The 15,315-nt window shown below is 40.7% G+C and overlaps 1 protein-coding gene across 1 annotated transcript; it reads right to left on the bottom strand.

The window, feature by feature from the left end:
• Positions 1–8,188: 8,188 nt before the first annotated feature.
• On the bottom strand, positions 8,189–12,612 carry LOC121585894 (POU domain, class 3, transcription factor 2). The gene has a single exon (XM_041902201.2). It carries the CDS (start codon positions 11,781–11,783, stop codon positions 10,461–10,463), a length of 1,323 nt encoding a protein of 440 aa, XP_041758135.2. The 5' UTR covers positions 11,784–12,612; the 3' UTR covers positions 8,189–10,460.
• Between the last annotated feature and the right edge of the window lie 2,703 nt (positions 12,613–15,315).

The raw sequence follows: 15,315 nt of genomic DNA, 5'->3' as shown, positions 1-15,315 counted from the left end.
CTGTTTAGTTTTGGCCGCATGAGAAAAAATGCAACCATTCAGCACAATCATCCTTAAATCTCATAAGAAATTACGTGGTGTTTTTGGTCCTACAGTAACGTTATAGTATGCTATTATATACAGGCTGTTATGCAGAATACTCATTAATAATTCATTAAGTGATGTTGTGAGACATTAATTCATTGCTCCGGTGCGCTCCGGCAACACTACACCCTTGATTATACTCAGGTTTCCAAAATGACCACCAAACCAGCTCCATAGGGCCATAATGAACAGAATTCACATGGCCATATCTCAATAATAATTGGTAGGCCTACAGTTGAAGTCGGAAGTTTACATACACCTTAGACAAATACATTTAAACTCAGTTTTTCACAATTCCTGACATTTAATCCTAGTAAAGATTCCCTGTTTTAGGTGAGTTAGGATCACCACTTTATTTTAAGAATGTGAAATGTCAGAATAGTAGTAGCGAGAATGATTTATTTCAGGTTTTATTTATTTCATCACATTCTCAGTGGGTCAGAAGTTTACATACACTCAATTAGTATTTGGTAGCATTGTCTTTAAATTGTTTAACTTGGGTCAAACGTTTCAGGTAGCCTTCCACAAGCTTCCCACAATAAGTTGGGAGAATTTTGGCCCATTCCTCCTGACAGAGCTGGTGTAACTGAGTCAGGTTTGTAGGCCTCCTTGCTCGCACACGCTTTTTCAGTTCTGCCCACAAATGTTCTATAGGATTGAGGTCAGGGCTTTGTGATGGCCACTCCAATACCTTGACTTTGTTGTCCTTAAGCCATTTTGCCACAACTTTGGAAGTATGCTTGGGGTCATTGTCCATTTGGAAGACCCATTTGCGACCAAGCTTTAACTTCCTGACTGATGTCTTGAGATGTTGCTTCAATATATCCACATAATTGTCCTTCCTCATGATGCCATCTATTTTGTGAAGTGCACCAGTCCCTCTTGCAGCAAAGCACCCCCACAGCATGATGCTACCACCCCCGTGCTTCACGGTTGGGATGGTGTTCTTCGGCTTGCAAGCCACCCCCTTTTTCCTCCAAACATAACGATGGTCATTATGGCCAAACACTTCTATTTTTGTTTCATCAGACCAGAGGACATTTCTCCAAAAAGTATGATCTTTGTCCCCATGTGCAGTTGCAAACCGTAGTCTGGCTTTTTTATGGCGGTTTTGGAGCACTGGCTTCTTCCTTACTGAGCGGCCTTTCAGGTTATGTCAATGTTGGACTCGTTTTACTGTGGATATAGATACTTTTGTACCTGTTTCCTCCAGCATCTTCACAAGGTCCTTTGCTGTTGTTCTGGGATTGATTTGCACTTTTCGCACCAAAGTACGTTCTGTTCTGTGGTCCTCTGTAGCTCAATTGGTAGAGCATGGCGCTTGTAACGCCAGGGTAGTGGGTTCGATCCCCGGGACCACCCATATGTAAAAATGTATGCGCACATGACTCTAAGTCACTTTGGATAAAAGCGTCTGCTAAATGGCATATTATATTATTATTATCTCTAGGAGACAGAACGCGTCTCCTTCCTGAGCAGTATGATGGCTGCGTGGTCCCATGGTGTTTATACTTGCGTACTACTGTTTGTACAGATGAACGTGGTACCTTCAGGCGTTTGGAAATTGCTCCCAAGGATGAACCAGACTTGTGGAGGTCTACAAAAAAAATTCTGAGGTCTTGGCTGATTTCTTTTGATTTTTCTCACGATGTCAAGCAAAGAGGCACTGAGTTTGAAGGTAGGCCTTGAAATACATCTACAGGTACACCTCCAATTGACTCAAATAATTTTCTGGAATTTTCCAAGCTGTTTAAAGGCACAGTCAACTTAGCTTATGTAAACTTCTGACCCACTGGAATTGTGAAACAATGAATTATAAGTGAAATAATCTGTCTGTAAACAATTGTTGGAAAAATTACTTGTGTCATGCACAAAGTAGATGTCCTAACCGACTTGCCAAAACTATAGTTTGTTAACAAGACATTTGTGGAGTGGTTGAAAAACGAGTTTTAATGACTCCAACCTAAGTGTATGTAAACTTCCGACTTCAATTGTACATACAGCCCAATGATGGCTTAAAATATTTGACGGGGTCTGGAGAATACAATAAAATAGCCTAAGTATGCCATATACTGTATATGTATCCTTTAAATATTTGGTAGAAAAGTGGTGAAGAAGTGCCCAAAACTCTACCAAAATGACTAATTCTTAAACCTACTTTTATCTACATTTTGGAACCATGGACATGAAGCCATTCCAATAGAACTCTACTTAAGTGATAATGCCCGAGAAGCCGGTGTTTGGAGGATATATTGACATGGGTGTTGTTAGACCTGAGAAGAACTCGATGGCCGGCAAACCGTGCCAATATATCTTCCAAACACCGGCTTCGAGGGCATTATCACTTTTATACAACGGGTTACTAACATATTCAAATAACGTTATTTTGATTAATTTATTCATACTATTTCATCCTTCCACAAGATATAGTCCCGACACAAATATAGGGTTGCTACCCAAGCCGGTTGGTCGTTCGTTCTATCGGTTCGGTTGCCAGAGACGCGACCCAGTCGTTCAGTCTTTTTGTTCTCTATCTATGGACGCGACCCAGTCGTTCGTTCTAAATGTTCTATTGCCATACTGGCTGGCAACGTTCTTATCCCGTGCTTGCTAGCCAACTACGGCTAACTTACAGTCAAGTCAAACAGTGCAGCCAGAATAACAGTAAAGTAGCTGCATTTGCGTTTGTTTAAGCGGTTTTCTAGTGACATTTATTTGGATACTGTACATCCATAACAATGAGCTAATGATGCGCGATTTCGCCTGGCGTAGAAAATGTGCTCTCTCGTCAGGACACTGTTGTTCAAAGGAGCTAGCCAACAACAGAGCTAACACAATCACTTCAAACTGAAGCTGGAAAGACAGCAAACTAGCTGCACTTTGTTTTGTTTGACCTGTTTTCTATTGATAGAGCCTTCGAAAAGTATTCAGACTCCTTGACTTTTTCCACATTTTGTTACGTTACAGCCTTATTCTAAAATTGATTATTAAAAAATTATAATCCTCAGCAATCTACATACAATACCCCATAATGACATAAGTATTCAGACCCTCTGCTATGAGACTCGAAATTGAGCTCCGGTGCATCCTGTTTCCATTGATCATCCTTTTTCCAGTTTCTACGACTTGATTGGAGTCCACCTGTGGTAAATTCAATTGATTGGACATTATTTGGAAAGGCACAAACCTGTTTATATAAGTTCCCACAGTTGACAGTGCATGTCAGAGCAAAAACCAAGCCATGAGGTCGAAGGAATTGTCCGTAGAGCTCAGAGACAGGATTGTGTTGAGGCACCGATCTGGAGAAGGGTACCAAAAAATGTCTGCAGCATTGAAGGTCCCCAAGAACACAGTGGCCTCCATCATTCTTAAATGGAAGAAGTTTGGAACTACCAAGACTCTTCTTAGAGCTGGCCGCCCTGCCAAACTGAGCAATCGGGGGAGAAGGGCCTTGGTCAGGGAGGTGACCAAGAACCCGATGGTCACTCTGACAGAGCTCTAGAGTTCCTCTGTGGAGATGGGAGAACCTTCCAGAAGGACAACCATCTTTGCAGCACTCTACCAATCAGGCCTTTATGGTAGAGTGGCCAGACGGAAGCCACTCCTCAGTAAACGGCAAAACATCACGCCAGGGTAAGCCTACACAAAACACAACCCTTATTTGGGGTTTCTAAAATCCCCTATGGGAAAAATGAATGGTGGAAAAACGATTGGAACCATTTCCCTATTTGACCAATAGGTTTTATGGGTATTATGACTCATACTGTGGTACTCTATAGTGTGTAGGCCAGTGACACAAAATCGAAATTTAATCCATTTTAAATTCAGGCTGTAACACAACAAAATGTGGAAAAAGTTAAGGGGTGTGAATACTTTCTGAAGGCACTGTATGTCTATGGCCACAACGCAACAAGCTGTATATTTGGCGTGCATGCAGCCTTCCCAAATGTAGGCAACCGGTAACTGCCAAAATAAAGGAAACACTTGAGTAAATGAGGTATATAAATAATATGTAATGGTGTGGGGTGCATTTTCCTGGCATGGTTTAAGTCCACTTGTAGAAGCTATGCCAAGAAGGCTCATTGAAGCTGTTCTGGCAGCTCGTGGTGGCCAAACACCCTTTTAAGACACTATGTTGGTGTTTCCTTTATTTTGGCAGTTACCTGTATGCGCTTGTGATAAAATTGAATCCAGTTATTTTTTTAGAAACTATTGATCCTCTGTGGCTAAATTACACTCTGGTGTATTTTGAACATTGAGAGCGGGCTCCTGTGGTTTGCAACAACAACAAAAAAAACAGTTATGTTGCCTAATGAGAAGGTGCCTTAAATTGTTTAGTTTGTTAATTGACCAATGATTGGAAATTATGAAAGCATGTCTTAAAAATGAAATGAGCAATAGGCAAGATGTAAACCCATGTCCCTATCAATTTAAGAAGTTCTAAGAAAGAATGTGTTCCATGGGCTATACTAAACTGCCCCGCCTTTTAGGCTATTATTCAGCCAAGGACTCGCTAGATGGCACCAGAGGCTTGACGTTGCGCAACTTGAGCTGCGTGCAGCGGATAAGCGCCAAGCAGAACCGTGCATTGCGCGAGCTTAATGGGAAATTTCAAGCAACCTAAATAAAGAGGAAGGTGTAATTAACATGTCGCAGTATTAATTGCAACTGAACGAAAGAAGTGCACAATAACATCGTTTATTTATTTTGTATAATTAGGCGTTTCTTCTGTAAGGGTCGAGATAGATCAGCGGCCGGTGCATTTCATGGAAAACATTGAAATGGCATTGTGGTCTCCTGCACACTTTCCTTTGGAATATTTGGTCTTATTCGAATAAAATATGTTACTGGTATATGCAAAGATGCTCAGTAAAGGCTCATTAAACAAACAAAGGCTATGTAAACAAAACAAAATAATAATAATAATGACACTTGCAATAATAATAAATGTACATCGACCTACAAATCTGTCAAGTAGGCTAGGATAAACCATTTCCACAAATTCCCAAAAGAAAGGCATGTAGACCTAGCTCTGCAGTTATTATATTTGCATTTCTTCATTCGTAGGGAGTCTTTGAGGCAGCCTGCAGCCAAGTCCATCCAAATGTAACAATCAAGTGTTAATGGTGGATTGGCACTAAGGAGTCATCTAACCATATGGTATTAGGCTATACAGCATCGCCGTACATGGAGACTGACAGAGCATTTCGTAACGAAGGCCTTGCTTAAAAGGAAAGCTATGCTTCTTCGCCTTAAATAAATCCTCTTTGCTGTTGAACTCAGATATTTGCTTTACCATTTGATGACAGTTCGTAGCCTAGGCCTACCTATCAATATCAAGACTATTGAAGTTCCATTAGATCAGGTTACATTAACACTTTCAAACCACCTTCCACCCTTTCACATCAAAACGGTATTGAACTTGTGAAGCATCGAGTGTTACTATGTGTCTATAGAAAGGTTGATAAGTATGATTGGCTCAGATTATCATCATATGATCGCATGTAAACAAAATGGAAAAAATAAGGAACATCCACGTGTTTTCAAGGTTTCTAAATTATGCAATATGATATGGCATTTTGCTTTGAATTATTGGATTAAATTATCCCCCCAAAATGTTTTATCGGTCAAAAAAACATTATGAAAATATTAGGCCTATTAGTTTGTCTACAGAACTAATCACCGTGGAGGACATGGTGGCCTACATGAAAATCAGTAGCCTAAACGGCAAATAGCTTGGAACAAAAAATGTAAACTTGATGACAAAGTTATGGTGAGTATGCCTAAGGTTTCAATCGATTAGTCTACGTCTGTATCGTTATGAATAAGGTGAAGACAAAAGGTGAGAATTGATGGTACGAGAAATGTAGAGCCTACATCGAAAAGAAGCATCATGAGTAATCTTTTTTAACATTTTTTTTTTTGTCATTTAGCAGACGCTCTTATCCAGAGCGACTTACAGTTAGTGAGTGCATACATTTTCCCACAACCCTGGCGTTGCAAGCGCCATGCTCTACCAACTGAGCTACAACTTGGCCACTGAGCCGCGAGGCCAGGGTCTCGTTTCCCAGTTGCGATTTAACGTAAGCATTACGATGATCGTACCAGATGCATCGTTATTTATGAGCCAACTTTTTACTTTTTCCCAAACAAGCACATAGATAGAACGTTCGCGAAGTGCGTCGTTGGACCATTTGTGTCGAAAGAGAAGCAGCGCCCCACTGGACATAATAGTTGAATAAACGTTGTTTCCACATAATTTCAATGAAATTACGTTGAACCAAGGTGGAATAGACTTTGAATTAACTTAGTATTGTAATTATTCTACAATACCGACGATGGATCAGCTCCTAGAGATATTATCACCTTTGGCTGCAAATATTGAAGCGACTTACCCTACAATAATGCATTAAATCAAGATTTGGCACATCATTCCGTACATTGTTACACATTAAATATATTGAGGCAAAAAGCACAGACAATAGCCTAGAATTAGCCAAATATAATTCAATTGATTGAACATCAAATTGATTTCAATGTGATTTAAATATATAGGCTACATTATAGGCTACGTAGGCCTATCTTTTGCAGTCATCTCGGTTTTCATTTGAAGCATGCATCGTTTTATTATTCACTTGTTTGTAACAAATGCAAGACATGCGTTCTGAACTTATTCGCAGTCACAGAGAGACAGATGAACTTCTTGATTATGTGTTTAGCGGAGATCTTCTGTGTATAAAGTGACGCGGAACGGCAAAAAAAAAACATCTAACGATGCACTTAGATGTTCTACGAGTGGTCTGAGGCCGTCGGTAAATAACGAGCGTTATTTTGTGCAACTTTAGGAATTATGGTTATGGGAAACAGCTCGGCTACCATACACCATAAGATGATTCTAAAGATGATCTTAACGCTACGAAGGCTCTGAGAAGCGAGGCCCTGGTCTGGGTTGTGACCACAGAGTTAGAAAGAGGACTCTCAAATCTTGATTATATTTAGTTAATTCTAGGCTACTGTCTGTACTTTTTGCCTCAATATATTTCATGATATCTAACAACATGTGCGGAATGATTAGCCAAATCTTGATTTAGTGCGTTATAGGGTAGGCCTAAGCATTTAAAATAAGCCCTTTCAATATTTGCAGCCATAGGTGGTAATATCCCTCTAGGAGCTGATCCATCATCAGTATTGTGGAATAAAAGCTTGTTTTAGCATGAGCAGGACTTTCACCATTTTGAAGTAGTCAACATGATTCCATCCGGGTCATCAGGAGGGCTAAGCCAATGAATTATAGTCATGAGCAAACATTCGCAGTAAATCGCCAACCTTGGCTTCATACCGGTTCAAACAACACACTACAGGTGGCAGTATGCACCCTTTCAGTTTGTTTGCCAAGTCATAAAAGTAGTAGAAGAAGAAAATGGACTACTTCCAATAGCGCTGCCCATGCGCTAACAGACGCCATAATAGGACAGATACAATGATGCCATGTCTATCGGTCTATGGTTGTGATCTATAGTTATATTATTTTGAAACCATGTCCGAATGGATTCATTGATCCTAATCTATACGTCCACAGAGCTCAATGGTGTTGTGGTCCATTTGACCTGTGGAATGGACACAGGACATAGGCCTACATTTAGCCTACAAAAAACTGCATGCTGTTGAGGGTGCAGAAACCTCTGAAACGAAATAGGCCTATAGCCTATATTTTCCCTATAGCCGAGGCTCACCACCCATTTGCTCATATTAAATATTTTTGTATTGTCAGTAAATATGAACGAATGCACAGAAATGTCATAGCTCTCGTGAAACTGTAACTTGCATTAATTAGGTCTTAGCGTTTGGTTGGCATAATACAATGCCCCGTAGCCATGAACTGATAAACATTTAAAATATTGTTATTGTTCTGAATTACAACATGATATAAACCAACTCAATGCCTCTCTTCTTGCAAAACCCAAAATGAACCAAATTCGCCATCATGACGTGATGACCACGAAAAGACCATTGATGAGAATACAATTTTTTAAAAGATGGTGGGAAATAGCCAGAAAGACCATGTTCCATGCAGCTTTGAATAAATATACATTAGATCTTGACATTGAAAAAAGCTTTTTAATATCAACCCCATTATTTAAAAATGTGCAAGTCTTTGTTCATGTCATATCAAGTGATGAAATATGACCTAAACATATTTATATCACCACCTCTGCGTGTTTAACCCCCAGGTTTATCCAGATCAATTAAAAGTGAATGTGACAAACGTGGAAAAACAAAAAAACGAACAAAACAAAAACCAAACATCGAATTTGTACATCCCATAGTTTGATTTTCAGAGAATTGTAAGATTGGTCGATTAATTCAAGCTACAGAAGAAATATGATCAATGCCATGACCCTTTTTCTTTTAAAGATAAAGTAAGATTAGACAAGCTGCTTCCAAATGAGAAGAACACAAGTCCCTGGATATAATTTGCATAAAATAAAACAAAGCTACGGAGAACAAGCCATATGGTTATCAGAAAACATGTACAGGCTATGGCAATCCCGCTGAAATAAAAAATACTATCTCTCCCCCCTTATGACTAACCTATATTCCATAAGCCTTTTCGATGCCATTTATATATCTATTGTACTTTGTGTCATCTATAAAAGTCATTATAGAATAAATTACAATCTCAATAACAAAATAATAAAATTAAAATATTTGATAATTCTTCCCAAATCGCAATGATACCAAAACAAAAGAAAATCAACATGTCTGAAAGACGGCAAGGATCAAATAAAATCCTCACCTATGATAAATAATAAAATATTATTTATTATTATTATTATTATTATTATGTGGTGCCAGGTGACTTATTTTTGACAAAACGCCTACGTTGTTTTTAAAGTTGATATAAAATGTAGGCTACTTAAATATCTATTTCCTTTTGTAAAGGAATTATACATCTTTTAAATAAAATATATTTCAGCGAGCATATCGCCTTCCTTTGTCAATCTGTGGGCTGATTCATTATTTAGTTGCCAATCAATTAGAACATAATTATTTAAAGCATATATTTGACTAAAAAATATAATGTCAGGTGGACATTACTGAAAGCCAATGACAGGACATGTGAAGTCAATTCTGTCAATCCAATTGAATTCAAATCAATGAAATGCCTCTGATTTTAACATAAAATGCGTCTCAAACACATTACACTGCAAACAAGCATAATTTCAGCTACAAAGAACTTTAAATAAAAATACATGGTAGGCTATTGAAACCTAAAATTGTGTCAAAACCATTTGGAATAAAAAAATAAACAGCTAAAACCTGTTTATGTTTTGAAAACACCGAAAGAAAAAAAGTGCCCCAGTGAGAAGGAACTAAGCCATGACTGTTAAGTTATACAATATTTACAAAATTGATCACAATGTTCTGTGAAACTTGGTGATATATCTTGCTCTAGAAAAGTGCCAGGTTTCCATCGCCACGTAGCCCTTCCGTGACCTGACTGCTAGCTGCTGGCGACGTGGCGTGGAGCGGAGCTCAGTGTTGGCAGCCTTTTGTGTTTAGAACCGCACGTGCTGATATCATTGAGAGAACAAGGAGGATGATGTGTTCTTGTGTGCGTCCAAACGAAATATCAAAACCATACGACATATGTGGTATCAATTATTCAATTATTCGAACTGCACTGGACAATAATAATAATAATAATAATAATAGGGATATAACAGGTAACAGGCAAAATAATAAAGCTTTCGCCCATAATAATTTGCCTAAACGCCTCAAAGCAATGTTGAACGTCAAAACTAACTGGAAAAAGATGACTGACAGATGATCAACCCTCACACATTTCTCAGGCGATGCTCAACCCCAGCTGCTTGTCTGGGACAGAGAAATGGCGTTTAGGCTATATTTATAGAATGCAGCTCTCATGACTTTTCTTGTCGGACGCACACGTCCAGTACAAAACAATGATGTATACGCAGCGCCATGTGTTGAATAGACTAGAAAAGTCGAGAATGTAAACCATTTTAGCTAAGAATCTCGAGGCTAGTTTTAAACGATAATTCCCTTTACGCCAAGTATTTTTCACAATAGGGCTACACCTTGAAACTGCGTCGAGTCACAGTGCTAGGCATATCCTCGAACATATGTTCTCTTAGCTCTTGAAGAAAACAATTTCCACTCCATCGCTAATAATATTCGGGTTTTCAATGGTATTCAATGCAGATATTGTGTAAGTAGCCTACTCACTGCCATAGGCCAGGCTATTATACATAAAACACCCACTATCGCTCATAGTCCAGTGAATTATATATAATTTTCAGGATAAATAAAATCAGGAAAAGTCAAATAGCGAAAGAGTGGTCCGTTATTGTTCATTGAACCGGTGTTTGGACTCCATGATGTGGCGGTGTGTCCCCGTACACATCCTCGGTTCCAGGAAGCGGTCCACCGGGAGGAGTCATCCGTTTCTCTTTTTGTCTCCTGTTACAAAACCAAACCCTCACCACCTCTTTCTCCAGCTGTAGACCGTCCGCCAGGGAAGTAATTTCCGCCGCTGCGGGTTTAGGACACTTCAAGAAATGGGTCTCCAAAGCCCCTTTTACGCTTACCTCGATAGAGGTCCGTTTTTTCCTTTTCCTCCCTTGTGCAGCGATTTTGTCCAAGCTGGTTGGGCTGCCCGAGGTGGAATCCGCTTCTTCCAACCACTTGTTCAACAAAGGCTTGAGCTTACACATGTTTTTGAAACTGAGCTGCAGGGCCTCGAACCTGCAAATAGTGGTTTGGGAAAACACATTTCCATACAGCGTTCCCAAAGCGAGTCCGACGTCAGCCTGAGTGAAGCCCAGCTTGATCCTCCGCTGCTTAAACTGCTTGGCGAACTGCTCCAAGTCGTCCGAGGTCGGTGTATCCTCGTCCGAATGGTCGTGGTGACTCTGTTGCTGGTGCTGGGACGCCTGGTGGCCGTGGTCGCTGAGATGCGGGCTGTGGTGGTCTTCGTGTGCGTCTCTTAGGTTGTGGTGGTGCATTCCCTGTCCGCTGCCTGGAATCAGGCCGTTGACGCTGAATCCGGGCTGTGAATAAATAAGGCTCTGGCCATTGGATGTTGCCATGCTGGGTATGTGGGCTGCGGTAGTTCTCCACGCTCGGGCGTCGTGGTGGTTCCCATGCGACTGGTGCACCAGGTGGGGCGGTCGCGGCTGGTGCTGGTGCTGCAGGTTGTTGGAGCTGTGCATCTCGTCTCTGGTGCCCTGCACCGCAGGTTTGATGTCCTGCTCGCCGAGGGGACTGGTTGACCACGGAGCTCCCTCTCCGTGCGACAGTGCCGTTATCCACTGGTGCGCGTGGCTGAGCGGGTGACTGTTGCTCTGCAATGAGTAGTCACTCTGCAACAGGGTCTGCGCGTCCCTGTACGCCGATGCTTGCTGCATGCTCCCGGGCTCCGAGTGCACAATGGATGCGCTGGAGGTGAGGATATTATAATGATTAGACGCTGTGGTCGCCATGACTCTCGGAGCCGGACTGATCGCTCTTATTAAAGGAACCTTGCATTTGACAGTTACTGTTTTGCCACAGGCGTCTCCCAGGCACTCTGCCAAGTGGACACAGCGGCGCGCACCTGCACTCCGCCTCGTCCTGCCGTTCATTGGACAGAAATGGCTAATGGACGTGGTTGCTACTGGCAACAGCCCTTTCATTGGACGTTGGAGAGGCTCAACAAACACTACCTCTTTCTAGAGAACTGCGAGTTCTGCTGCGGCACCTCTGAAACGTGAGAGACCGAGTGCGGCATGGAAAACGGAGAGGGAATGGGCACTGGCCGAGATTTTCAATGGAACTGTAAGGCATATCTAGCTTTTCTCAAATTAATACGATAATGTTTTAAACCAATATATGAATATCATGACTGCAGATCATACGAGTGATGCATGATTCAAATGCTTTTGTGAAAAATCCAGTTGAATACGGTTATATCTTCGTCTATTTATTTGGAGTAAATTGTTTTTGTATTTAATTTATTTCCATAGCTTTTTCAGACATTGAATGTTATTCAGACTTACAATAATTGTGTGGGCGTTCTCATATTTTGGGTGTTCAGTTTGTGGCGAAAACTTTTTTTCTTCAAGGATACAGTTTTGTTTGAGGTAGTAGGCCTATAGTTGCAGTTACATTTGTTATGTATTCATTATGTTATTAGGCATATACTATGAGATATGATATGGATTCCTTGATATTGAATAGCTTAATGAGAGTAACTGAGACTTATTGCGAGGATTAGTGCTGGTTGCATTGTTTAAATTATTGTAGGGCTAATCCTTTTTTCTGGCCAAAAATGCATCGAATGAAAACATGTTTTACTGTGAACCTGTATAGATACATGCTTTGTACCACTGACAGTACTTTGCGTGTGCATGTGTTACGTGATCTGTTTGTATAGAATGTCGGTGATGTAACGCCATTTCCCTCTGCATTGCATATGCTCTACAATACTGGGATGTATTGTATGACAATACAAATATAAGGCTAAGTACAATAAACATTTAACAGAATCAAACTAGTCTTGGCGCCATGAACATATGAAGGTGGAAACCTTCAAATAATAACTTTCAATAATAGGCTACTTATGACTCAAATTGTTTACATCAGAAGCTAGACATAGCAGTCTTGTATTAAAAAACATAATTTATGATAGACTGTTTAGTAGTATGCATTTAAAACAGGTTCGCATACTGTCAGTCAACTATGGGCACGCGGTTCATTGGCTATGATGTCATTGTTGTTTTGTGTGGGTGTGCGTGTGCGTGTGCGTGTGAAACGCTTCCACCTCAGACCTATGAAAATCAGGTCTGAAATGGTAGGAGTTTTCATATTCGTTTGGGCACTATATTTTATTTGGTTTAGTAGAAAAATTCGTTGATGTAATTTGGAAATACCAAATTGAACATGTTTGGATTATGGAGAACTACACTAATATAAAACGTCTACGATAAAACAAAGTTGGACCACCACAACAATGTCAAACAATGACGGTAAGAGATTATAAAAGTTGTGCGTCACAAAGCAGATGCATAAAAGGCCTATGGAACAGAGACAGGAACATCATTTTTTTTTGCGCCAATATTTCAAATATTTGAATAAGCATTGCATCTGCTTAGGTGTTTTCATGGTAGGCCTAACTAACTCTAGCCAAAGTTTGCATTCGATGATTAAATTGGGCTTACTCAACACACGTTCCACAGTGGCTAAGAAGTGAACGTCATGCGTAATGCATTAAGGACAGTGCTGAATTCGGTTATATAGGCAAGACTAGTGTCGTGTTGCCTAAGTATACTTTTCAAATCGAAACCCTCGGTCGCTTCAATGCCTGCCCGAGTCTCTCCCCCCGGGCTCCGCGCTCGACGCCCGGCCCCGTCTCACCCGGGGGCGGCCTGGAAATTCATGGGCGGTTTTTTTGCCCGGCGTGATTCAGCAGGGATGTAGCGCAGTTGGTCGAGCATGGCGTTTATCCATTTCGTTGGTCCACGAGGGCATTAGTAAAGATCTCTAAATGAAAAAAAACACGTAACAATAGTATGATCTTTGGACAATTAGCTTTCAATATGGTACTTAATCGATTCAAATATAGGGAAAATAAGTAATACAAATAATAGTACAATGAAATCAATATTTTATGTCTGAAGTAAGCCTATACACATAGTGTGTCTATACAGGGTTGGGGAGTATCTGATTACATGTAGCCTAATCATGTAATCTGATTACAAAAAACGAATTGTAATCAGTTATGTTACCAGCAAAAATACTGAAATCAGATTACAGATACTTTAAAAAAACGAAATGATTACTAATTGTGCTACTTTTAAATGTAGAAGGGATGTTTGGGAAAAAATACATTGACACCTTACTGTTTTCTCAATGACATCCAATTCATCTTAGAAAATGGCGCAAGTTTAAGTTTGCTCCACCTGCGCGAGTCTGACCACAAGTCAGAGACCACTATGACACACCAAATGGGTTTGATGGATTATTTTTGTCTTCTTCTTATGCTTCTTAAAGGGAAAGTAACTGAAAGTAATCAGATTGTTACTGAGTTTGGGTAATCCAAAAGTTGTTACTGATTACAATTTTGGTAACTAACGGATTACATTTAGAAAGTAACCTACCCAACAGCTGGGTAGGTTACTTTCTACTACGCCATATTGTAGGCCTCGTCATAGCCTACATTTATGATTTGAGATTGTAGGCCTATAGGCCTACAATATGGCGTAGTAGGCCTAATAGTCTACAACAGGGCTCTCCAAACCTGTACCTGGAGAGCTACCATCCTTTAGGTTTTCAATCCAACTCCAGTTGTAAATAACCTGATTCAGTTTATCAACCAGCTAATTACTAGAATCAGGTGTGCTAGGTTAGGGTTGGAGCGAAAACCTACAGGACGGTAGCTCTCCAGGAACAGGGTTGGAGAGCCCTTGTCTACAATCATAAAAAAATAAGTCATTTTTTTCTCACTTAGGCCAATATAATATAAGCCTAAAATGTTTCTTAGAGTGGGAGTCGACTGGCTGATGTTTAGTCAGTGAAGCATCAAGGACAGAAGTGCATACAAGCGGCTTAGTGAGATCACGCCTCGGTCCGTGGCGTGGTGCGCAGGTGTCAAACCCGCCACAGCTGCCGTCCTCTCTCTCCTCCTCTCTGTGCCGCTCAGGGATAGGATAGGACATTGTCCAAAGAGAGACATTCTTGTCGCAACACTGCTGGTTGCCATAGAGAAGAGTAAATTAAACAACAGAGCTCACGTCACAGCTACTTTCGCCCCCTCTTCTTGAATATCTAAAGGCCTATTTAAAGGGGCCCTCTGGTGGGACAAAGGCTGGAGGGAGAAAGGGAGGGAGTGGATGTTATAGGGAACGTTGAAGGAGAAGGGATGAGAGGGAGGGAGGGAGTGAGGATGGGGAGAGAGGAGTGAGAGTTTATGTGTGTGCCTGAGAGAGTAGTTATGATAGGCCTACAAACGACATAAGGGGTTAAAACTGGCCCCACTTCTCCATTCTCAAACTTTTGTGCATAATCGAAGCACATTTTCAGTCACAAATAATAGGCCAAACTACTCGCTTGAATCCTCTTTAATCGGTTAGGCTACTATCAGCCTAGGGTGCAGGCCAAATACAATAGCCCTCTGAAATATCCCTAATAAATATATGAATATTTTGGAGCTTGGAATTGACCACCAGA

Source organism: Coregonus clupeaformis, unplaced genomic scaffold (genome assembly GCF_020615455.1).
Source record: "Coregonus clupeaformis isolate EN_2021a unplaced genomic scaffold, ASM2061545v1 scaf0836, whole genome shotgun sequence".
In the NCBI taxonomy this organism is placed as follows: domain Eukaryota; kingdom Metazoa; phylum Chordata; class Actinopteri; order Salmoniformes; family Salmonidae; genus Coregonus; species Coregonus clupeaformis.
The sequence above is the reverse complement of the archived record's forward strand: the minus strand, read 5'-3'. Positions and strand labels throughout refer to the sequence as shown.

Excerpts from the sequence above, each read along its gene's own strand:
- LOC121585894 (XM_041902201.2), bottom strand. The coding sequence starts at position 11,783 with ATGAAAGGGCTGTTGCCAGTAGCAACCACGTCCATTAGCCATTTCTGT.